We start from the raw sequence: 27,375 nt of genomic DNA on the forward strand, positions 1-27,375 counted from the left end.
TGCTGGTGGTGGTTTCTCTGGGGATGGTCCTCACTTCTGTGCTTGTGTCGATCAGGCAGTATCGACTTTTTTTAGTTATGTGACACACGCAATCTACTATGTCACTCAGAAATGGTGCAAAACTAGTGTGGCCCATGTTTTAGCTGTAGGTGATTTACCTGAGTGCAGTGTGATCAAGAACAGTGTTTGTGTAGTTGCTCTACTTGTTGAAGTTGCATGCCCCATCGCAAAAGCAATTGTGAAACCAACACAAATATTGTCCCATCGGCTTGCCTGTGTGAGGAATGTTACTGTCAGCCATGGGCATGGCTATCGCGGCTGGCTCAAGATCGCTGCTCTCATGGTGGAGGCTAGTTACATCAATCTCATGAGTGTACGTAATTGCTGAGGTTGCATCAGCTGTGGGCAGCATGTCGTACTGGAGGTGGCCATTATTGTCTGTCACATTCCTCTATTGTCATTGCTGCAGGACAGAAAAAAGTCTGGCAGCCAGGACTATGTTGTGTTCCATCATTTCTCTCTCATGCGTGATCACTGCCAGTCAAGTCTGTGGCAATAGTTTGAAGAACCATAGTGTCCATAGCATGTTTTCTGGCATGACGGTCAAGTTGATTGATGTACGGAGATGTTATCGAAGCCGAGATGGTTTCCTGTTGCCTAATCTCTCTTTGTGAATTACTATCACCACTGTTGTGGTGCCTTCACAGTGCCAATTTGCCTTGGCCGGAGGTTGCTTGTATGATGTCACTGACGACCTGGACATGTTCCCCTATGTTACACGAACTTAGAAGTGTCATCAAGGGTGCTCTAGTTCTGTAGTATGAAGTTGATGATTGTAAACCTCATTGCAGGGTGTTCTAGTTGAAAGGCAGTAGTTCAGGATGAAACCTCAGTTTTACATATGTTCCACAGAAATTTTGTCATTGATTTTCTGGGAAGTGTAGCCTGAGGGTGACCATGGACAAGCTTCCTGGTACCTCGCACAACGTGGATTGAAACATGAGAATTTTTTCTTGTGGCACAGCCGGCTGGGTGCTGTCTATGGTTACATAGATTTGGCTGGCCTGTACCCAATTTGTGGATGATTGAACTCATCGTTGAACTCACAAGGAGGTCAAAAGTTGTTACAGATTGTTCATGCAAGCATTCACCACTGTTGTAGTTGAAGGTACAACACTTTAAAATGTCACTTTCATGTTTCATACGTAACATAGGGTGATCCAGGTGGTAGAAGACATAACGTGAGCCACCAATTTGTCTAAGTCACTCTTAAAAATTGTGATCATGGGATGTCTCCATTGTCGAAGCAAATACAATTCGACAAAGTACACTTATTATGTTCAAGTAGTGGCTGCTCTTCGTTTTGGCGTCACCACTGTGGGAATCCTGGCTGGGAATGCTCACAGGAAGAAGAAGAATGCTAGTAAATGCAATGAATACACACTTCATAACTAAACACGGATGTACAAAGAAATGCATGTCAACAGTGCAGTTCAGAATGAACTGTGCAAGCCAAAGATATTCTCCTAACAGGAGGCTAAACTGGCTGCCAAAGAGTCTCATTTCCTACTAGTATTTTACATCGTAGTTGTTGAGCTTCTCACAGGACTAACTATCTAGATTGCGAGGATTATAGAATCCTCTGTAAAATAAATAAATAAAATTAAAAGGAAAATCCTCTCAGTATCAAAGTAAACACTTAGCTAAAGAAATGGTTGGTTATTAATATTCTTTTATGGGCAACTATGGAGGTATATCTCACCCTGATTGTATCTTTGGCCTAACCAAAGTAAGTCAGGTTGTGAATGAATGAGTGCACCATTAATTCTTTAATCCTCACATTTACATCACATCTACTTTGACATAGATATTCTGCAGGCCACCATATGGTGTATGGTGGAGGCTTCCTTTAACCACTATTAGTCATTCCCTTTCCTGTTCCGCTTGTAAATGGAACAAAGTGGAAGTGACTACAAGCCTCCAAATAAACCCTAATTTTCTCTTATCTTTTCTTCGTGGTTCTTACACAAAATGTATGTTGGCAGCAGTAGAATTGCCATGCAATCAGCTGAAAACGCTGGTTCTCTAAATTTTCTCAATAGTGTTTCACAAAAAGAATGTTGTCTTCCCTCCAGGGATTTCCATTTGAATTCACAAAGCAGATGTAATACGTGTTGATCGAACCTACTGGTAACAAATACGAGGGCAGTTCAATAAGTAATGCAACACATTTTTTTTCTGAAACAGGGGTTGTTTTATTCAGCATTGAAATACACCAGGTTATTCCCCAATCTTTTAGCTACACAACACTATTTTTCAACGTAATCTCCATTCAATGCTACGGCCTTACGCCACCTTGAAATGAGGGCCTGTATGCCTGCACGGTACCATTCCACTGGTCGATGTCGGAGCCAACGTCGTACTGCATCAATAACTTCTTCATCATCCGCGTAGTGCCTCCCACGGATTGCGTCCTTCATTGCGCCAAACATATGGAAATCCGACGGTGCGAGATCGGGGCTGTAGGGTGCATGAGGAAGAACAGTCCACTGAAGTTTTGTGAGCTCCTCTCGGGTGCGAAGACTTGTGTGAGGTCTTGCGTTGTCATGAAGAAGGAGAAGTTCGTTCAGATTTTTGTGCCTACGAACACGCTGAAGTCGTTTCTTCAATTTCTGAAGAGTAGCACAATACACTTCAGAGTTGATCGTTTGACCATGGGGAAGGACATCGAACAGAATAACCCCTTCAGACTGTAACCATGACTTTACCGGCTGACGGTATGGCTTTAAACTTTTTCTTGGTAGGGGAGTGGGTGTGGCGCCACTCCATTGATTGCCGTTTTGTTTCAGGTTCGAAGTGATGAACCCATGTTTCATCGCCTGTAACAATCTTTGACAAGAAATTGTCACCCTCAGCCACATGACGAGCAAGCAATTCCGGACAGATGGTTCTCCTTTGCTCTTTATGGTGTTTGGTTAGACAACGAGGGACCCAGCGGGAACAAACCTTTGAATATCCCAACTGGTGAACAATTGTGACAGCACTACCAACAGAGATGTCAAGTTAAGCACTGAGTTGTTTGATGGTGATCCGTCGATCATCTCGAACGAGTGTGTTCGCACGCTCCGCCATTGCAGGAGTCACAGCTGTGCACGGCCGGCCCGCACGCGGGAGATCAGACAGTCTTGCTTGACCTTGCGGCGATGATGACACACGCTTTGCCCAATGACTCACCGTGCTTTTGTCCACTGCCAGATCACTGTAGACATTCTGCAATCGCCTATGAATATCTGAGATGCCCTGGTTTTCCGCCAAAAGAAACTCGATCACTGCCCGTTGTTTGCAACGCACATCCTTTACAGACGCCATTTTAACAGCTCCGTACAGCGCTGCCACCTGTCGGAAGTCAATGAAACTATACTAGGCGAAGCGGGGATGTTTGAAAATATTCCACAAGAAATTTCCGGTTTTTTCAACCAAAATTGGCCGAGAAAAAAAATGTGTTGCATTACTTATTGAACTGCCCTCGTATAACAGCTCTCCTCAGAATTACTTTGGTGTCTTCCTTTAATCCAACCTTGTGGGGCTCCTTAACACTTGAGTAGTACTCAAGAGTGGGTCGTATGTGTTCTGTATGCAATTTCCTGCTTGTGTCTGTGTATGTGCGGATGGATGTGTGTGTGTGTGTGTGTGTGTGTGTGTTTGTGTGTGTGTGTGTGTGTGTGTGTGTGTGTGTGCGTGCGCGAGTGTATACCTGTCCTTTTTTCCCCCTAAGGTAAGTCTTTCCGCTCCCGGGATTGGGATGACTCCTTACCCTCTCCCTTAAAACCCACATCCTTTCGTCTTTCCCTCTCCTTCCCCCTTTCCTGACGAAGCAACCGTTGGTTGCGAAAGCTAGAATTTTGTGTGTGTGTTTGTGTTTGTTTGTGTGTCTATCGACCTGCCAGCGCTTTTGTTTGGTAAGTCTCATCATCTTGGTTTTTAGATATATTTTTCCCACGTGGAATGTTTCCCTCTATTATATTCAAATAGATATTCTGTTTAAGTCCTCCTACAGTTACTCAACAACACTTCTCTGTAAACTAAGGCAGCAGCATCAAACACTCTCATATTTTGTCGCTCACCCTGTTCATCAAGTTCATTTATGAGGCATGTCCAGAAAGTAAGTACAGTTTTAGGAAAAAAACTAAATGAACACATTTTTTTCAAACCAAAATTTGTTTTTACAAGAAAGAGAATTTCTTAGATGATTTTTCTACATACATTAAATGTATTCAAAGTTGCGAATATGGACAACCATCAGCTGTAGAATGGAATAAAAATTTGTGCTGGACCAGGACTTGAACCCGAATTTCCAAATTATAGTGAGCAGTTGTCTTACCATTTGGCTATCCATGCGTGACTCACAGCCAGACTCAAATTTCCACACATTGTCAACCATCTACATCTACATCGATACTCCGCAAGCCACCCAACGGTGTGTGGCGGAGGGCACTTTACGTGCCACTGTCATTACCTCCTTTTCCTGTTCCAGTCGCGTATGGTTCGCGGGAAGAACGACTGTCTGAAAGCCTCCGTGCGCGCTCTAATCTCTCTAATTTTACATTCGTGATCTCCTCGAGAGGTATAAGTAGGGGGAAGCAATATATTCGATACCTCATCCAGAAACGCACCCTCTCGAAACCTGGCGAGCAAGCTACACCGCGATGCAGAGCGCCTCTCTTGCAGAGTCTGCCACTTGAGTTTATTAAACATCTCCGTAACGCTATCACGGTTACCAAATAACCCTGTGACGAAACGCGCCGCTCTTCTTTGGATCTTCTCTATCTCCTCCGTCAGACCGATCTGGTACGGATCCCACACTGATGAGCAATACTCAAGTATAGGTCGAACGAGTGTTTTGTAAGCCACCTCCTTTGTTGATGGACTACAACGTGTCGTCATACATCCATTATGTATATTCCCGTACAGGTGAGAGACTTTACTTGAAAGTTGCTTGCCCAGGGGCGGCGGATAAATACGATATTGCAATTCTTGTATTATTGAACTGTGCATCATAATTCAGAATAAAACAGGCAATGCAGTAACATATTTTTCTATATAGTTGCCACGATTGTTCAGACATTTTATATGCTGTATTCATAGAAAGATGCCACCAGTGAAGACGACCACTGCTGAATACCATTTTTTGAATCGTCATGGCTGTCAAAGGCCTTCATCCAAAATTAAGCTTCAAGTCAGAAGATGTGAGATCAGAGCTGCTTGGTGGATGACATAATTTCTCCCAATTAAATAAGGTTGTGAGTGACACCGGCAGAATGGGGATGTGAAGTTTTCTCAGTGTTTCACAGTAACATACCACGTTGACAGTTTGACAGTTTAACCTCTGGGAAGGAACTCAACAAGCAGATTGCCTCCACTCCATCGACTGTGGGTTTGATTATGGAGTGACAGGATAAATCAAAATTTTATCACTGGTCACAATTCTGTTTAGGACTTCATCTCCCTCATCTCTGTATTTGGTAAGAAATATCAAAGCACTGCCAAGTCGCTTCGTTTTGTGGACATCCATAAGCATTTTTGGAACCCAAAGGGAACACAATTTTCAGAAAAATTAAGCGATTTGTGCCAGTCATAGTTTTTGAAATTAGTGGAAACTCATTACAAAGCATTCTTATTGTGAACTGTCTGTTTTCACATAGTTTCTCATCCACTTTCTTAGAGAAACAATTATTGACAACAGAAGGCCGCCCACTTTGTGCTTCGTCATGAACATTGGTTCGTCCATCTCATCAATATTCTCACTATTCCATCACTCATTACATTTCACCATAAATCTCGACACATTGATGGTGAACTTCAGCTGGCTTAACATTCTTTGCATTCTAAAATCATATTGCACAACACAGCACACAGTCAGTGGGCTCAGATACTGTCTAATAACATTTTGAACAATCACTGACAAGAGAGTACACAACTCAATCCAGCTTCAATGGCATCAGTGGAAAGACAATGAACCAGAGAGTAAGTGTGAATGTGTGGAACTGCGGCACTAGTGCTGCAGTGGCAGTAGAGTGAAACAGAGCTTACTTTCCAGACATCCTTGTTTGTACTGGGTGTCTCTCCTAAGTGTCATCAGGTGCATTTCTTTGTTGTTTTGGCAGACATATGCAATTTTGTTTTTGCATGGTGTAGCTGTAGTCACCCCAAACAAATAGTGCTCATCATGTTTTTCATGTGAGTCGATTGTCAACAAAAAACTCAGTTTGTTTCCCATTAAAAACAGATTTATTTTAAATCAGAATTTGATGTGCCTATTCAATATGGCACTCCCAAATTAATATAGTGAAATATTTATTTTATCAATATGTATTGAAAGGGACAGTAAACAACGAAAAATAAACAGCAGCAACTCAGTAGCACAGCATGCTTGGCAGTAGCAGTCAGGGCATTGTTTTAGCTGCTTAAGTACTGATTGTTCTTCAGGTTTTACTATCCTCCTTAATATATATTGATAAAACAAGTACCGCACTAGACTAATCAAAGACCACTCTAGTGAATGGGCTTGTAAAATTCCACTTCAAAAATCATTTTGTTGAGAAACAAACTGACAGTTTCCATCCACACTGTACCTCACAAGGAAGACATGATGAGCACTATCTGATTGGGCTGACTCCAGCTACACAATGCAAAAACATAATTGCAAATATCTGCTGAAACGCCAGAGAAAATGTGCCTACCAACTCTTAGAAGAGACACCCTGTATACAGGGAACAGGAGCTATTGTATCGCACTCCTCTAAACCACTCCTGACAATACCTTTGTTGCTGATGGGCACTCTTAAGAAGTCTGTGAGCCACTTGCATATTTGGGAACCTGTTACGTATGCTTGCACCTTCGTTAGCGGTCTGCATTGGGGCACTGTATCTTATGGCCTCCAGAAATTTAAGAATATGGAGTCCGGCTGCTATCCTTCATCCATGGTTCACAGGATATCATGCAAGAAAAGAGCGAGCTGTGTTTTGAGGATATCAGGCAAAAAAAAGAGCAAGCTGTGGTTTGCTTTAGCTATGCTTTTAAAATTTTAAAATCACTGGTGATTCCTGGGCAGAAGCTGTCCTGTCCCAACAAAATTTGTTAAATTCGAACTTAAAATATGCTCAAGAATTTTGCAGCAAACCACTGTTAAGGATATTGGTCTGTAATCTTGCAGGTCGTATGTCCAGATTCTCTATGACGTAGGCCTCCATACATGCTGGAAGATGAAAACATGCACCTGATATGCAGCGAACAGTTGAAACTAGCCAATAGTGTGGAATAAATTGACTGCCTCAGCAGGAAAGCTTTAATAAAAGCCAAATTTATTTATCAAACCAGCAAAAATAACTTCATTGTTCTGCAAGGCGATTAATACTTGACTATCAGAAAGGTGGAAATAAGATCTGAAACTAGTAACATAGTTTAACCCTTCTGTAATTAAGTGAATGTATTTTAATTCACTTGATAGCTCCAAGCCACAGAAATCCGTCTTCTTTTCATTTGACGTGAGAGCAGTAAACAAAGAGGAAACAGAAAAATCACTAAATGTAAAAACGGGTCACGTGGAGACCTATAACTCAGACTGTTCTGCGCATCAGAATGTCAAAAATTCAAAAAAATAAGATTTTTCAAAAATAAGTTCATTTTGTAGTGCATATCTTACTGAAGACTCTGACTGATACATAAAAGATATATCTTCAAGGAAATGATGTAAGACATGTTATTTGGTCTTAAGTTGCAGTGTGGTGCCACACATCTTTAAACAACATTGTTATACCGCATGTCACTGTATTTCGCTCTGTGGAACTCAAACGTGTATATTTTGTAATGGATGCCATCAAACTATTTCAGGATAGTGGGAATTAAAATTTCCTGTAGCGCCTCTCCTGCTCCCAGTCAGCCGGTTTGACATCCTGCTCTCTCTCTCTCTCTCTCTCTCTCTCTCTCTCTCTCTCTCTCTCTCTCTCTTTTTGTAACCAGGAGAACAAGAACTCTTCAGAAAAACTGGACTCTTTATTGCCTATTAGCTAATAACTTGCTCTTCTGTGTGACATAAAATTAAATATAGGACACCTAAAACCAGTAAAGACAGGAGACAGGCAAGACAGTATGCACATCTTCAGTCCTTAGGCCTAGACTTTTTCTCTCTAATCTTGCTACAGCTTTACATGGTGTGCTTTCCTTTCTGCGAAAGGACTATTACCTTATCAAAGTTCGTCCAACGTTTTGCTACATGAGAAATGTTGTGTAATACTGAAAAAACTGTTAATACAAATAGTACCCAAAACTGGTGTGGTTTCTCGATCTGATTACATCATTTTGTCACCGTGTGCTGGAGAAAACAAAATGGGCCTTTCTAATATTTCAGCAATTGTAACACACATCAAATAAGCGAGACTGTTTTGGCAATAATGATCATTTATATAATACGTCAGAATATAATTCATGAAGTACCAATATGAAATACCTATTTGGCCTACTACAAGCAAAAAGCTTTACTTTAGGAAATAGTTTCACATTTCATTCATACACTCCAGTTTCTCATGCATGAGACCGAAAAGTAGTAGAACGAAATTTTTGTATAAATTTGGAATCTTCATATTCTTCCATAATTTGTGTGATGTCTCCATTTCTTCTCCTTCCTTGTTCTAACAAACAGTCTTGTCATCACTAATTCTGTAACTATTCCTACGACTGTCAAAACTCAGTCTCTGGTTAACTTCACTAACCCTGCCACAATCATCGTTTAGTTATCTGGTGATTATTCTCCAGTTAGGCATTATTACGCGTTCGTACAATGCATTTTCCGCGCTACTTCCAGAATGGAACGTAAGTGGCTGCTAGCCAGGGACTACAGCTGGCCCTGTCTCATGTAGCGATCTGGCCAAAAAATTTCTGTCAAAATTTCATTTTCTTGGATACACCGAGAAAATAATACGTAATCTTTCTTACCTGTTAGTTGTTTATTTCCACTCTGGTAGTCTGAATCTATGGGTTTTGCCAGGAATTATAACAACGCTGAACATTCGCAAACCGAATCACCCACATAAACAAGCAGCACTTGGCATTCACCAGTTCGGCTTAATTCTGCTCTATAGCCCCGCCCTGTTTTGTCTGCCGGAAAGTTTATTTCTAGATGTGATGAGGATTCCCCTGGCAGAGACATCACGTACACTATGCACGCATTCAAACATCAACTTATAATTCATTCAGAAATCAACTTAGAATGTGTTCAAAAACTAGCAGGGATGCGTTTCAAAATTATATGAATAATAGATAGACCGACGTGCACTGGATGCTAGGTGCTTTGTGAAACAAGGTTTTTTTTCTCAAGAATATGAATTTGCCCCCTCCCCCTGAAATTGCCGCCCGGTTCAGATACCCCGCTTTGCCCTCACTCCCCACTAGATCCGGGCCTGCTGCACACGCGTGAATCTGGCAGCTTGGGCATGCCAAGAAAATTTTTCCAGGTACCATGTGGCTGGTTGCTGCTACTGCTGCTTACACATTCAACAGCCACATTTCTGTAGCCAGAAGTGGGAGAACGTACTACCCATACGCGACTCAACTGCGCGTGTGCATGAGCTTGCTTGTAACTGATTAACTGAGTCTAATGTAAACAGTTGTGACGTCAGACTCATCAAAGGCAGTTTGTTGTTATGAAGCATTGCATAGTCTTCCAAAAGCCTTTGACACATTTTGCTATTTGCAGATGCTTGTACGAGCACTGTGTTATTTTATATGGTGCATTTCCTTTGCAATTTAAGTTTTATTTTCGTTTTTTTCTCTCATTCATGTTTTAAAGCTGCAGTATTATTCTGCAGTAGCGGGATACAGTAATATCCTTTGTTATAGTAACAGTTCTTACCAGTCAAAATTACAAAAATTTAACTGAAAACTAAAACAACGAAAAATTACCGGAATTCTAAAAAATTCCCAGATTTTTCCCGGTTTTCTCCCGGATGAAAAAATTCCCGGGTTTTTCCTGGATCTCCCGGGTCGTATACACCCTGGATATATCAAACACATATGTGCCACTAAAATTTTAAATGTTTGCACAAATGGCTTGTCTTCGGGGCCTGAAATTTTTCGTGGCTAGTCCACAAAGTGTTAAGTTTTGAAAGAGTCAAATGCTCCATCATTTAAGAAATTCATTGTACATTCTCACATGTAACATAATTCGTCTTGCATAAAAGAAGATTTGCTTTGAAAGTAACTCTTCTCAAACCACCATTTGCAATGTTTTCCTGCGGTGTGTTAAAAATGTAAGCAGTTTGTTGTTACAAAGTATTGCACAATCTTTTTCCTACAGCCTTTGCACTGTGTTGTGTTGTAAATAGCGCATGTGTTGTGTTGTTGTAAATAGCGCTTTTTCTTTGCAACTAAAGTTTTATTTTGATGTTATTCTCTCGTTTATGTTTTATTGCTGCAGTATTATTCTGTACTAATGGGCTAAAGCCAAATTCTTTGTTAGAGTATCAGTTCTTACCAGCCAAAATTATATAAATTTAGCTGAAAACTAAAATAATAATAAATTCCTGGGTGTCTCCCAGATTTCCCGGTTCTCCAGGAGTGTAAATACCCTGTATATAGATGAGAGTCTACTTCATTTCATAGAATGGTTATTCTTCGGGCAATATACTTCTTCTGAGAAAAGTAAATCTGGATTATTATTATTATTATTATTATTATTTTAAAAAAGTCATGTGATTGTGAGACAGGCCGTGTGCTCTGGCTGTCATTGTTTCTGTAGAAGTCTCTGATGATATTAAAGGATATGGAGCAAGATTATTGAGATATAGTGACCACAATTCTAAAATTGTATCTAAAGAAAGGACATACTGTTTTGCAGGCAGTTAGTAAATGACTCTCATTCATCATGTGGTTGCATGACAGGGCTGATAATGTTTGTGGCACTGTTTGCAAAAGTAGTGATGGAATAACTGGAAAGAGGTGAAATTCTATTTGGGTTGTCTGCTGCACTTTAGTAGTCAAATGCACCAATACTTTGCTACATAGCTTAATTAGTGTTAATTTCACCTGTGTCTTGGAAATTATTGCAAGGAAAGACAAAAATGGCAACAAAAATCTTCATTAGCTGCACCGCCTCTCTGCAACGTTCAGAATATGTTCTTCCATCCTAATTCAGGAAAAACACATCAATGTAGACAGACTGTGTGTACAGAACAGAAGAAAGGAATTTAGGAATGACATCTCTTATGAGGAGTGGTACATTAAGCCTTAGAACAATGTCAAAAATTTAAAGCTTCTGTTAGAAGACACGAATTTTTATCATTGCTAATGTGTATCAAAAACCATTCTTAAGAGTAGTAGATGAGATTTTCACATTATTGGTTGAATGTACATTGTCTGTGATGGGTGCTCATATATCTAGAAGACCAAGCATTGATGTTTTTGTATCTTAGTATATGAAATGTATCCTGAATTGAGGAATTAAAGAGCACCCTGTTGTTCTTGAATAATCCTTATGTAATAGTGTTAAATGGAAAAAAAATTAATTGTACATGCCCTGAAATTTTCAATTTCTATAAAGGTATATTTAATTTGTTTTGAGGTAGGGTACTCATCCTTCATCAGTGGTAAGCGAGATACAATTTTCTGTTATATTATTTTTTAGTTTTCCTTGTGTTACTTTAAAGCAATATTTGTGCAGAGTTTTTAGTTTAGCATATTTCATTGTGAGTTAGTATTACATTGTGACTTTGAGCAGTTATGGAAGATCGTATCAGATTTTATTATTGTTTTTTAATAGTTAATCATAGCTCAAAATATTTTAGCAAATACAAGTGGTAACAGTGTTGTCAAGGGCTCTCATCCAAAAATTGTAATCACCATCACCATGACTTCAAGTTATTGATGCATAGCCATATATCTATATGCAGACTATGATTACCTTTTTAACACCTGTTGCATAACAGACTGAACAGTTAAACTGTACATACAGGTAACATTCATTTTTACCTCCATCCTCAGTATTGTAAGTTGTAACTATGGTACAGAAAGTTCTGGTGAATAAAGACCACTCACGGAATAGTAGAAGCGTTGAGTCATCGACAAGGAATGAAAACTTGCTAGCTTTTGGACAGATTCTTTAATGAGCTAGAGAAAACAAACACACACACACACACACACACACACACACACACACATATACAACTAAAGTGTGCCAGTGCTTTAGCTTGTTAAAGGAACTGTGCAAAAGCTTGCAAGTTTTCATTCTTTCTTTGTGTACATGTCAATGACTCAACACTGCAGCTATTCAATGAGTTGTCTCCTTTACTTCTAAATTACATATACTCTAAAGCATGAAAAATTTGATTATCTTACCTTTGTAGACACTCCACAAGAAGCCACATGCTTTGTAACACATACTTGTTGTGTTTCGTTTTTCTGATTTGTTTTAATGCAACAAATGTATTTTGTTAGTTGCTCACCAAATAGTAGAGATGCTGAGTTGCAGATAGCCACAACAAAAAATAGACCTCCCCCCACACGCGCGCGCGCGCACACACACACACACACACACACACACACACACACACACACACACACACACACACACACACACAATCACAATTCTCACACTTCTGACTGCAGGCTCCAGCAACTGAAGCCACACTGCGAGCAGCAGCACCAGTGCTTGATGGGAGTGGCGACTGAGTGGGGAAGGTGGAGGCTGGGGTGAGGAGGGGGAGACAGTAAAGTGCTGCTGTGGAGAGTTCAGGGATGAGGTGGAGAGGGGGTGGGGAAGCTAAGTTTAGTCAGGAGGTTAGACGGAGGGCCATTCAAGGTGCGACCACTGTGCTCATTCTGTGTGGGCATGACAACCAACAAGCATTCTGTCCCCATTAATGGCCACTAACTAACTGTGGCCCAGAAACAAGTGGACCACCTTGTTGCTCAGCATGCTGTCCAACAAGACATCCTTCATTTCAATGACTGCTTCACAGCCTCGGCCATATGCATCCTTCCCACCAATACCAGCTTTTATGAATTGGGCAGGGAGGGAACTTTCCCTGCAATATATCCTACATTCCTGTAACCCTCCTGGCCTCTACCTTCATTAGTCATTGTTCTCATCCATCCAGCCCCTTCCCTGTTCTCACTCAAGCACTACCCATTCCCCTCATTCCACCAATGCACCCAGTCATATTATTTTTTTCCTTTTCTGCTCCCCCCCCCCCCCCCCCCCCCCCACCTCCCGACTGCCCTCCATCTAACCTCCCGACTTCATGTAGCTTCCTTACCCTCTCTCCACCTCATCTCTGTGCACTTCCTAGCAGCACTTCACTGTCCCCCACCCCTCCCCTACTATTCCTCCCCCTCCTTGCCCCAGCCTCTGCCTTCCCCCATCCAGTCGCCATTCCCATCATGCACTGTTGCTGTTCCTCGCAGTGTGGCTTCAGTTGCCAGAGACGGCAGTCATGTGTGTGAGTTGCGTTTGCATGAGTGTGTGTCTATCTGTCATCTTATTTTTGACGAAGGCCTTGCTGGCCGAAAGCTTATTTGTGCCAGTCTTTTTATTGCGCCTGTTTGCGACTCAGCATCCCCACTATATGGTGCATAGCAACTTTCCTTTTCATAATACTGTTCCATTCCATCCTGGATTTTCCATTGTTTTATTGTGTGGTTTGTTACAGGTTAAAGATCAGAAGGAATATGAATTTGACCCTGCAGCTATCGTAATGAATATCTGCAAGATATATGTGCATTTATACAACAGTGATGAATTCTGCACAGCAGTCTCCTCAGATGGTCGTTCCTACAGTCCACAACTTTTTCAGCTAGCTGAGGATGTTTTAGGTAAGCAGCATGTAGCTATATGCGAGCAGAATTAATACATTAATTGAAGATATAATTTAACATCATACGAAGATTACTTAATAGTGTTGTTTTTTCTTAGCTGAGTTTGTACATGTTTATGCCCATGATAGGTAAATAAATAAATAGAGAGAGAGAAATTAGTTACTTTTCTAAGGTGAATAATACTTGATGTATTAAACAGCTCGCATTGGAGGGGGTGCTCTTATCACCGATCTACAGTTAGTTGCGAGCAAAGTGGCTATGATGGCTTCTCGTCAAAAAACTGAAGAGGAGATACTAGCTGAAGCACCTGAAGAATTCTTGGACCCTATTATGTCTACTCTAATGATGGATCCTGTGATCTTGCCTTCATCAAGGAAAACTGTTGATCGCTCAACAATTGCCAGGTACAGTGCGACAATCGGTTATAATAATAGTACAGTTCCAACATGTCTTCTGGTCTTGTCCAGCTGTCTCTTTATCCTTGGGCAACTGTTAACTGAAGCATGCCATTTACGTTACTGACAATTGGACAAATGTGTGCAGAAAGAAATGCACAAAATATGTAAACTGAGAAAAATAACTGAACTGAAGCATTTCAGTACATGTGTAGAGGTTTCGTTCTTCTTTTCATAGTTGTTAGGCTTTAAAGGAACTGACTTGACCTGAATCAAAACATGTCTGATGTGTTATAGTTAGGAGCAGTTAAAGGGGTATGCATGAAAAGCACAAGTGTAAGCCATAAAATAAGTTCCAGTGGATGAACAGACATTGTACACATTCAGTAAGTAAGAAATATGTATTTCAGAATTGACAGAGATTCACTAGTTACTTCTCTACAATTTCCATTGTTATTACACCAACATTTGTATGCCGATTTCAAAGGAGTCTGCTGCCTATGTCTGGGGTAGCTGTGAAGTCACTGCTGTCTGTACCTCACCATTGTTGTAGAAACATTTTCCAGCCAGAAATTGCTTCAGGAGACAGAACAAAGGAAAGTCATTTTCTGCATGGTCAGGACTGTAGGCTGGATGGTATAAAAACCTCCTGTCTAAACTGAAGCAACTGATTCTGTGTGGTATGGGCTGTATGTGAACACATGCAAAGGCGTGTTTCTACTTAGCATTCTATGTCTCTTGTTCTGGATCATCCATTGCAGGTTTTGCAACAATTGACAATATTGATCAGCATTTGATCACCATTGAATGGACTGTTACTTAATCTCTGGTGTGGTATGCAACACCCGTTTCAGTCCTGGTGACAATTCAGGTGAGGTGAGGGCTAAAACTTAGCATATTTGTGGCATGCAGTAAACCACGCACATACTTCCCGGATCTTGCCAAACGGCAGGCATCTCAGTGAGCTCAGCCTTCATTGCCTTGGTACAGGTTTGGCGAACCAGATGTTCTGAGCTAGGAGCTAGTGAGTACTACCAGACATTAATCCATTAAATATGGGCATGTTTCAGTGACCACAGTGGGGGCACAGTTGTGGAAAATTGTGTCTCGGGGAATGGGGTGCTTGGCTTAACTGGCCTGACTGTGGGATGCTACATACTTGTACAACAACAACAGCATTAATAATAATGTTGAGGCATAACAGTCATTAATAGGGTAACGCCTGAGGGACCTGCCGCACCTCAGTTGTATAAGGATAATCAAGGCAAGTGGGGCTCTGTCTTGGTGGACCTTTATATCTGTAGCTACTTGTGGGAGCACCATGACAAATTCAGTACACAGCACTCCCAAGAGGATGGTTGTACCACCTGGGAATATTCACACTCACCCAATAAAAAGAGCGAGGGACACTAGTCCTACTCATAGTCTTAATTAAAATTAGTCAGTGTATTCATCCATCACTTCAGCTCTATTCATCGTAGTTTCACCTTGCAAATTAATCAAGAGTTTAGTGGATTTAAAATGTCAATCAACTTATCTTAATTTCGTAAGTTTTTCATGCAAACTATGCATTCCGAGACATCAGTGTTGCAAAACACCACATATTTGGTTTATTTCTGTAGAATGTTGAAAAGAAGTTCAGTCATAAAAAAAAAAATGCTTAAAAAAAAATCCACACACGGGGGGGGGGGGGGGGGGGGGGCAGTCTAGGAGGGTATATTTGAAACCACAGGCTTGTCTTGCAGTCATTGCACTAGTATGGACTGTCAGTTATTTCATCTAAAATGTTAACTAGTCCTGGACAGTTTTCGTGAATGGTAGATATTATTCTGGCATTACAGTTCTGTCTCATTTGACTGCTGGAAGGAATATATGTTTACAAACAATACTGTTGAGAATTGCTGTGCATTTGAAGGACCAGTGGAAGAAAGCAGGAATATCCTGAAGTATGGGCAAAACAATTCTTAATGGTTTTATACGAGAACAGCTCTGCTGCAGTACTAAATTTACACGATGTGTAAAACAGTGAGTAAAAAGAACTTGAGGCCTCTATCTCACATATCTTAGCTTGAAGGCCATTTAATTCTGCTGGCAGAACAGAAGCACCATCATAGGTTTAGGCCCCCAGTTTCTTCTTCATATCATAATTCTGAAACAGGCCACTCACCACAGTGAATAAAGCAGCAGCAGTTCTAGCTAGGCTAACATCACAAAAACCAAAAAACATTCTTGAATGTCGCTGATGGAATCCACTACTCTCACATCAATAAAGCATTGTAACTTATCTGAAACATCTGTTGCTTCATCCACGATGCAGGCATAAAATGAGGTTTTAACCAAAACCTGAATGTATCTATTCACAAATCTACTCATTTAAATGTTTAATCAGTTTGTTCTGTGCAGCTTGTAATGGCTCTGAAATTTTCAGAATTTAGGGAATGTTCTATCTCATTGTGATCTCTGAAAGCTAGCTCCTCGGAGAAGTTGGCAACACTGCGCCGACACGGACTCTTCGAGTATTTTCTGCACTAAATAATTATAAAAAGCGTTGTTATTAAGCTATTTTTAAACGTGTACAGGTGTTATAAATATAATATAAGTGTTGTTGAATTAGGCGAAGTGTTAGTGAAGTATAAAATAAGATTAAACGGGGTAAGAAGCGTATTTTTCTTCTTGTGCCTGTAGCACGAATCCTAGGCCTAATTTGTGCGAATCGTAAGCAATCAGTGAATTAAACTTATAGATAAACGTTTCCACTTGGTATAAATATAATATAAGTGTTGTTACATTAGTGGCAGTGTTAGTGAAGTGTTAAAGAAGATTAAATGGGGTAAGAAGTTTATTTTCCTTCTCGCACCTATAGCACGGATTTTAGGCTTAATTTCACGTGCGCGTATCGTAAGTAAACAGTGACTTAAACTTATATGTAATCACCAGTTTTTTTTAAATTCAGTACTCTTTGAATTTATTTATATCTGCCTGAATAGTTTCTAGGGTCCTTTGTTTACGTTTTAGTCACTACTTAAATCAGCTTATACTATTTCTGTTTTTACCATGAGTGAGAAGTGTGTGACATGCCGTAGGATCGTTAGTTCCGGGGTATGGTGTGGTGGGTGCTGTAGTTTCTTTCATTGGGGCGAATGTAGTGGTGTGGGAAATGGGGACACAAATGAGGCTCACCAGTGGTATTGTAGGATCTGCAGTAGAGATAGGAAAATACTGGAACAGGAAGGGAAAATTGCAGCTCTTCAAGCTGACCTAGACAAGGCAAGGGAGGATCTGGACAGGTTAAAGAGGGAGAAGGGTGAACAGAGGTGGGAAGTGGCAACAAGTAATAGGGGGAACAGGCAAAGGAGAGCATCAGACAGCTTTTTCATAAATCTTGAAAATAGATTTGACCTGTTGCCTCAGTCAGAATCAGATGAGCCTCATGTAGCTGAAGCTGTAGAAAGGGCACAACAAGCTTTCAAGGACTTGAAAAAGGTAGGGAAATTTCTAAAGAGAAAGAAAGTTCTGTTGTTAGGTAGTTCCCGTGGTAGAGGTGTTGGCCAACTACTGCAGGAAAATCTAGGTCCAGAGTACCAGATCACAAACTTTTTCAAGCCTAGTGCAGATCTGGGTCAGGTAACAGAGGATGTAGGTGCTTTATGCAAGGATTTCACAAAGGAGGATGCCGTGGTTACAGTGGGTGGTCCGGGAAATAGCGTTGACACAGACTCTGAATATTCCATAGAGAGTGACCTGGTGAAAATAGCATCAGCAACGAAGCATACGAGTGTGGGATTTGTGTCTGTGTTGAGACGCCATGATCGGCCTCATTTGAACTCTTCCATAGGGATCATTTGAACTCTTCCATAGGGAGGGTGAACTTGGAGTTGGAGTGGCTGCTTAGGACAGATATAGGGTCCCATATTGGTTTGATTCCTGTGGATGCTATCGATAGGTGGGACTACACTAGGCATGGCCTTCACCTCAATAGAAAAGGGAAGGGAAAACTGTCTGGGTTGATTGCAGAAAACTTAAGTGGGGACACTGGCACAAATGGTAAAATACCTGTGGTCACAGGTGTCAGAGAGACGCCTTTTTTAGGATAGGGAAGGGGGAAAGAAAATGAGTTTTAAGAGAGATTGGCAGACACACTCAGTTTGAGAAAACAGATGAACAGGAGTCAGATTTCATCATACAGCCTCCATTTAAATAATGTTTAACAGAAAGTAATCAGAAACTACCAGTTCATCTTCGCCAAAACAGTTACAATCCCATTAGTATGCAGTATCAGTTATCTTTATTACACCAGAACATTCCGGGACAGAAATAAAGTTGATGAACTACTCATTTGTATCGAAGAAATGAATTCATCTAACCAAATTGACATAATCGGCCTCTCTGAACATCAAGTGACCACTGATATAGATATGTTAGACATTTCAGAATTTAAGCTAGCTTCCTACTTCTGCAGAGTAGATATGGATGGAGGAGGAGTTGCCATATTTATCAAAAACTGCCATAAATTCAAGAACATTGACATTAATAAATTCTGTTTAGAGCAGCATCTAGAAGCATGTGCAACAGAAGTAGAGTTCCATAACAGATCCTATATAATAGTAACTATTTACCGAGCACCTGCAGGAAATTATAATCCATTCTTAGATCATCTAGAAGCTCTTTTGGGTTATTTAACAGGAAGAAACAAAGAAATTTTGATTGCTGGTGACTTTAATACAGATTTTCTAATGCAATCTTCCAGTAAACATTCACTGCAGTTAGTAATGTTGTCTTTCAATCTAACTCACACTGTAAACTTTCCAACTAGGATCACTAAATCCTCAAGGACAGCCATTGATAACATTTTTATACACAAATCAAAGGAACAAAATCATATCATAAAACCTGTTATAAATGGACCATCAGATCATGACATGCAGCTCCTTGTTTTAGATGTAAATTCTAAGCAGATTATCAAGACTGCTAAATCTGAGTACAGGAGAGTAGTCAATCAACCAAAAATTGAATGTTTTAGAAAACTGCTCAAAGATATGAACTGGAAAGATGTTTATAGTGCTCATGACATGAATGAAAAATATAACACATTCATGAACAATGTCAGTACCATATTTGAAAACTGTTTTCCTCTAAAAGTTACTCAAATTAAACAGAAGTCTATAATAAAACCATGGATTACACAAGGAATAAAGGTTTCCTGTAAGACAAAAAGGAAAATGTATCTGTCAACCAAGAATAGCTCCAATGCTGATGATTTAGCTAAATACAAGGAATACTGTAAAAAGTAATTCAGACGCCTAAACAAATGCACTACGAGAAGAAGATAGCAATGTCAGGGAACAAAATAAAAACAATATGGGATATAGTGAAAGAACAGACTGGTGGAACCAGAAAGGAACAGGAGCAAATAGCACTAAGGGTAGATGACACATTAGTAACTGATGGGCATAGTGTGGCAAATCTATTTAACAAGTACTTTAAATCCGTTATTGATAGAACGGGACTTTCAGGATCAGTAAATAATGCCCTTGAATATCTGAAACTAGCCTTCACAAATAGCTTCAAGTACATGAATATATCACTCACCTCACCAAAAGAAATAACTTCCATAATAAAATCTTTAAAAACAAAGCATTCTAGTGGGTACGATGAAATATCAACAAAGTTAATTAAGGCATGTTCTTGTGAGTTTAGTACAATTCTAAGTTACTTGTGTAACCAGTCAATTATAACTGGGACATTTACTGACCGGCTAAAATATGCAGATGTTAAGCCTCTATTCAAGAAAGGGGATAAAGAGATACCATCAAACTACAGATCGATTTCACTTTTGCCAGCATTCTCAAAAATTTTAGAAAAAGTAAGGTACAGGCAGCTGCTCAACCATCTGACCACAAATAACATATTATCAAGAACACAGTTTGGATTTCTGAAGGGTTCTGATATCGAGAAGGCTATTTACACCTACAGTGACAATGTACTTAATTCATTAAATAACAAATTACAAGCAGCAGGCATTTTCTGTGATTTGTCAAAGGCATTTGATTGTGTGAACCACAACATCCTTTTAAGTAAATTAGAATTCTATGGTGTCACGGGCAGTGCTGCAAAATGGTTCAAGTCATACCTCACTAACAGGAAACAAAGGGTGTCAGTGCAAGGGACTAGTGAATTAAGTCATCAGTCATCATCAGAATGGGAAGAAATTACATGTGGTGTCCCACAAGGATCCATCTTAGGGCCATTGCTTTTTCTTGTGTACATTAATGATCTCTCATCAGTCAGTTACACTGCCAGAAGCAGAGTTCGTTTTGTTTGCAGATGACACAAGTATTGCAATAAATAGTATGTCAAGTGTAGTTCTAGAAAGATCTGCTAATGATATTTTCATGGATAATAATAAGTGGTTTAAAGCCAACTCACTGACATTAAACTTCGAAAAGACTCACTATATGCAATTCAGAACCTGTAAGAGGTTTCCACCCAGCATATGCATGAAGTACGAAGAAGAGCAGATAGAAGAGGTTGACAGTCTTAAATTCCTGGGATTACAACTAGATAATAAATTCAGTTGGGAAGAGCACACCACAGAACTGCAAAAACGACTTTAACAAATCTGTATTTGCAATTCGTGTGTTAGCAGACATAGGTGACATAAAAATGAAAAAGCTTGCATACTTTGCCTACTTTTATTCCATAATGTCATGTGGTATAATATTTTGGGGTAACTCTTCAAGTCAAACAAAAGTTTTCAGAGTCCAAAAGCGTGTAATACGTATTATTTGTGGAGTAAATTCATGGACGTCCTGTAGAAACCTCTTCAAAGAACTGGGTATACTAACTACTGCCTCTCAGTATATTTACTCATTAATGAAATTTGTCTTAAATAATATATCTCTTTTTCCAACAAACAGCTCAGTTAATACATACAATACCAGGAACAAAAATGATCTGCACAAGGACTTAAAAGCACTTACTTTAGTTCAAAAAGGGGTCCGCTACTCAGGAACACTCATCTTCAATAATTTGCCAGTAAACATAAAAAATTTAGTTACAAATAAAGATCAGTTTAAAAGGAGCCTGAAAGACTTACTAGTGGCCAACTCCTTCTACTCCATTGACGAATTTTTTAATAGAAACAAGTGATGTATTGTATATATTCATACTATTAGTATTGTTATTTCAGCTTAAAAAAAAAAAAAATTGACATGTTCCACATCCACAAGGATCTCCTCAGCACAGATCTATAGAACAAAAAACTAATCTAATCCTGCTTACACAAAAGATCTGTGACATCAGTCAGAATTTTCTTGATGTGTCTATTAGTTTTCACTACATTGCTGTGTTTGATTTTCATCAGTTTCTGATGTTCTTTAAGTAGCTCTGAAATATTAAACACTTGTTTGGGTAGTTATTTATGTGAAATAAAACTGCTTTGATGATTTTTAGAAGAAGCATGCTGTGCTAAATCTCTAAACAGATTGTTCAGATCATGAAAACACTCAGTGGACCATACAGTTTTTCTTGTGCTTAACAGCTAACATGGCTGGGAGATTAATTTACGTTTTGCAGGGATAGCACAAAACCACTTGTGCTGCTCATACCACGAACTTCAGAATGTGTTTTGAACTTAACTTTTTGAATACAATGCCAGTGGTAGACATCCTTCTTCAAAATTTAATGTCTTCCAACTCCTTGAAAATGAAAGCTTCTGAAAGGAAGTGATGATGTCCTCACACGTAAGCATTGTATCAGTACTTGTAAGGCTGGTGTTCATTCCATATTCACTGCACACGAGATGTTATAGAAATGTATAGAGGTAACACCACAGCTGCTGGCTGCCCGTGCCGCGCGGAAGCACACTGCAAAATGGCTATGACGGCCTGTACTCCTTCTTCTGTTCTTGTGAGGCCGCTTTGGCCCCATGTTTTTGTTTGTGCGTCATGGTTATCACAGCACCGAACGTTTGCAGGATGCCTGGCACGTGCATGGCCTTCTTGCCATATGATTTGCACTTCTAACAACAAGAGAATAACAAAAAACTGTAATGTAATAACATATCTGTCATTATTATACTATACTATTAGCCATACGGGTCAATGGCCTTGCCACAGTGGTAACACTGGTTCCTAACAGACCACCGTAGTTAAGCGCAGTCGGGCTTGGCTAGCACTTGGATGGATGACTGACTGACAGTGTGCCAATTGCTATTGGCAAGCAGGGTGCACCCAACCCATGTGAGGCCAACTGAAGAACTATTTCACTGAGGCTCCAGTACCAAAAACGGACAACAGCCGGGAGAGTGGTGTGCTGACCACACACCCCTCCATATCTGCATCCAGTGACACCTATTGGCTGAGGATGATATGGCAGTCAGTTGGTACCACTGGGCCTATCTGGATGTCTTTGTTGTTAATGCTGACACACTTGTGTGTCTGCTCGGTTCCTCACAGTCTAACAGAAGACCATAAAGAGCAATGAAGGACCATATGTGCAGAATTGCTTATGCATTACGAGCCTGATTTTGTGGCAGTTATTGAACATCATTGCATGTGATGAAACATGGGTTCATCACTTCGAACTGTAAACAGAATGGCAATCCATGGAGTGGCAGGCACCATACCACCTCTCCCCTTAAGCTAAAGTTCAAAGCCACACTCACAGCTGGTAAAGTCACGGCAACAGTCTTCTGGGACTCTGAAGGGGTTTTTATGTTTGATGTCCTTCCTCATGGTCCATGGTCCACTCTGACGTGTTTTCTGATACCCTCAGGAAGCTGAAGAAACGACTTCAGTATGTTGATCGTCACAAAAATGCAAACAAACTTCTCCTTCTTCACAATAACCCAACGCCTCACACAAGTCTGTGCTAGGACTGTTGATATTTTTATATTTTTAAAAATATTGGTATTTAAAAAACATATCAATATCAGCTCTCAATATATCGAAATAAAAGTGTCGATGTATCGGCATAAAAAATATTGACATAACAGCCCATAAAAATATCAGCTGCACATTGTAAATATACTGCCAGTTTTAGAGCTGTATATTTAAGTATTGATTTATTATTAGATATTCTGTAACAGTAAGCTAGCAGCCTGCCTATCATCCTTAGAGCAAGAATTGAAAGGAAAATGATGCACATTCACGCTTGGTGATAACCACTTTGGTAACAGTGGTAACCACACCTAAGCGGCACAATAAAAGGTGTCTGATGGATCCATTATTTGTCACATATCGGATTTGTCTGCAACACTTTGTGTCAACTTCCCTGTTCTTTTCATTTCTGCAAACACCACCAACCAAGCAGTTGTAGTGTCAAAAGTGAGGCTAAAAGTTGCAGTTTCTGTTAGTAATACCGAGCACCAATTGCGTCAGCATTTCCCCTCACACGTCTCCACCCACTGCAACGGCCGATCTTGTCATTTAGATTTTTATTCATCATTTTCAGCAATAGCATTGTGAAGAATGATGTTGTAAAGAAATATCACACTAAGTGTGTTAAAAATTGTTTTTAATGCAACTGGTGTGCTGTTTCTTCACATTGGAAATCCTTGTTATTCCATTCACACTGCCACCTCCCAGTGCAGTTGGAGTTCTTCTTTTGTGCCACATATAATTGCTTCACATAGTTAAAGAGGAAGGTAGGACGTGATGAAAGCTCAAAAAGTAGTAAAACTACTTCACACAGTGAAAATAAAATTATGTTCTACTAAAATTTCATTTTCATTCACACTGCCACCTCCCTGTGCAGATTTCTTCTTTTGTGCCACATATAACTGATTCACACAATTAAAGAGAAAGATAGGCTATGTTGAAAGCTCAAAAAGTAGTAAAACTATTTCACACAGAGAAAGTAAAATTATGTTCTTCTACAATTTCAGGCTATGTCGCATAAAATAAAAATATTGGCACTCGATATTGCCATTTTAATATCGATATTTTATCAACAGCCCTAGTCTGTGCATCAAAGTGGAGCTCACAAAACTTCATTAGATTGTTCTTCCTCATTGACTGTCAGGCAACAATTGCTGCGGGGTTAAGAACTACCTCCCTATCATAGTTCTGAGGGATATCACGTCATAAACAATGAGTTGCCTGAAAGCTACCACACCATGTTTGACATTTAAAATTATTTCTTGCTAAAAGTACGTACATAATTATATCAGGGTATCACACTCAATTCAGGAGGTATGACATCATAAACACTGAGATGAGTGAAAAACTGCTGCATCATGCTTGACGTTTCAATTTCTTATTCCATTGCTACTAACACTATTCACAACATTGTAGCCACACAAACACATGATTTTATGACACATAGTTCAATTGATATGATGATAAACAGTGAGATGCATGAAAAAATGCTGCTTCATACATAAAGTTTTAGTAAATTTATTCTTTACTACGAAGACACTCCTACAGTTGAGTCAAACACAGTTCAGTTTTTGTTTCAAACAGAAACTTGGCAAAATGAGTAACTGGGCAATGACAAGATTGTCAGCTAGTTGCACATGCAAAACAAACATGTCTTACAAGCCACTGAATATGCTTCATAAATAAAAAGAAGTGGAATTTGTATGGCAAAATACTAACAGTATTTCTTTTACCTGCATAAGACAAAATCTCCAAGAATATAGGAGCATCTAAGGAATAACGGAAAGCAAAAATGATAAAGACATCATATTAATGAACATGGGTCAAGATACTCATTTCAGTACTGCTACAGGATTGTCTACTTCATATTCTGCTCACCTGCTCTTGCAGACACTGCTCAGTGTCAGATGAATCACAACTTTCGTGTAAGTGATCTCTTCCCCGTATGGATCCGTCTTCCAGACACAGCAGGTCCTGAAAGATCACCAAGATGGATCTCCAGAAAGAATAACTGGACATTTTACAGCCAGTTAGCTGATTTTGAGCAGTGTGAGTGTGCCTAGGACTGGGTGGATCACATTACACCTGTCATCCAAGCTGCTGATGCATCCGTCCCAAAGTCATCAAGAACACTTAGGAGGCAGCTGATCCTTGGTGGAATGATGAGAGTAGTTCGATTATAAAGGAAAGATGGTGTGTTATGCTAAGGTTCAAGCAATGGCCTACAGATGAAAGCCTCGCAGTCTTTCAGATGAGGATAATAATTAGAGAGAGTAAGAAGAGGTCATGCCACGTATTGCTGAAGTCCATCAATAGATACACAGCTGCAAGTATGCAAAGATACTAAGAGAATTTTCAGGCAGCACTCATAACCCCCGATAATAGCTTAGAGCAGGTATACCTCCTAACAACTCCGAGATCAGTGTCTAGGCAGTTGATGAATACTATAAACACATCACAGCTGATTACAACAAGGATCTAATAGTTTGTTACCATTGTGCAATGCAATAGAGGGATGGTTGGGACAACTGTTTCAACAGCATAGAGGAATATCACCAACCATTTTGCTCGTGGGAGCAGGATTCTGCGTTTTCAACTACTTGTAATACTGTGTTAACGACTCGTAATACTGTGCCTGGTCACAACCTGATAATGTACAGCATGTGAAAGTAGTTGAACCAGTGGTTGGAGGGCGCCATCCTTCAGCTTTTTAATGAAATTTGACTATCAGGAGTATTTCCCAACTTGTGGAAAGAAGCCATTTTAATCCCAATTCTGAAAACCAGTAGTCAATCTCACTAGCTATTTAGGAAAGACACACTCATATTCCTGTTGTAGAGGAGAGTATGACGCAATAATATGGTACAGGTTCAATCTTGAGGGAGCAGTTGTTATTTCATAGAAAAGGAGAACAACAATTTTGTCTGCTGCTAACTGCAAGCATCATGCAATTATCAGATTTCTAAGGACTTAGAAACTAAATTCCAGCAGACATCACCATCAGTTGTGTCATACGTATGACTATGCAACTTGTGTGGGTTTGTGAACAAGATCACTACTAAGTGCTCCCAGTGTGGGTTCAGGAGATAACAGTTCACACTCGATGATTTAATCCAGCTGGAAATGGCAATTCAACAAGCCTTCCTCTGTAAGCAACACCTTGTAGTAGTATTCTTGAATTTGTAAAAGGCCTTCACCATCTGGAGGTGTAATATTTTGTTGCATCTCAACAAGTGGGCTTTCTGTGGACACCTCCCAACTTTCATACAGCCCTTCTCATCAGATACAGGGTTAGGTATGACCTGTCTGAACGTTTTAAGCAGGAAAATTACATTTGTCAAGGAAGTGTTTTAAGTGTAATGGTGTTTGTCAGTGAAATAAACAGAAGTACATCCATTGTAAGGAAATCCATACAATGCTCCTTATTTGTAGATTATTTCTCAGTGTCCTCTAACCTTACAACAGCAACTTGTTAGTTGCATTTGATGGTCAAGTGGCTGGAGGAATGGAAAAATGCCACAGGATTAAGTTCTCTTCAGAGAAAAGATTTGCAAATGCTTTTAATTGCTCCCACTTTCTAATGTAACTGTTTTAGAGCAGGGGGATACTGTCCTCACTTTTAATGAAAAGGTGAAATTCCTGACCCCACTTTTTACGAAAGACTACTATGGTCATCACACTTTAAAGACTTGAAGTCAAGATACCTCAAGGTTTTTAAATATTTTAAAATGTGTCATTAATACGTGTTAGGTAACAGACGGGGCACATCTGCTCCAATTTTATTAAGCCTTGTGACTTTAACACGGATACCATAGTTATGACTCGCAAGACCTTTGAAACTTGATGGATGTGGCACAACATTTGGGTATTAAGATTTCAACAGGTGCTTATCACACAAGCACTGTTCGTGGCTGGGCTAGCAGCTGGCGAGTCTCCACTATCCATTCAATGTCTTCTCACGGTGCACCAAGAATACAGGACTCTGTCTGTCCCAGAAGGCAGCATCCATCTCCATTGGCTGGCCACCACTGAAGCATCTGTTCAACAATCATCCACAGGCAACGCGGCATTTGGGAGCAGTGTGGGGGAGAGCCTTGAGATATTACATGTGGACGAATTAAGGTGCAAAGACAGAGGTAGAGAGGGGATCCACCTGTCTACTAAAAATGTCCTGCACAATTTTAGAACTTAAGGGTTACAGGAGGAATTGTATCCCAGATTACATCTTTAAAACA

At 39.9% G+C, this 27,375-nt stretch overlaps 1 protein-coding gene across 1 annotated transcript in view; it reads left to right on the top strand.

Moving 5' to 3' along the window:
- Positions 1-27,375, top strand: part of LOC124603796 (ubiquitin conjugation factor E4 A) — a 116,939-nt gene that overhangs the window by 79,800 nt on the left and 9,764 nt on the right. The window contains exons 8-9 of the mRNA XM_047136426.1: positions 13,701-13,863; positions 14,066-14,270. Coding sequence (XP_046992382.1) covers positions 13,701-13,863; positions 14,066-14,270 — 368 coding nt within the window. The remainder of the gene's footprint in view (positions 1-13,700; positions 13,864-14,065; positions 14,271-27,375) is intronic.

Source organism: Schistocerca americana, chromosome 1 (genome assembly GCF_021461395.2).
Source record: "Schistocerca americana isolate TAMUIC-IGC-003095 chromosome 1, iqSchAmer2.1, whole genome shotgun sequence".
NCBI classification, from domain to species: domain Eukaryota; kingdom Metazoa; phylum Arthropoda; class Insecta; order Orthoptera; family Acrididae; genus Schistocerca; species Schistocerca americana.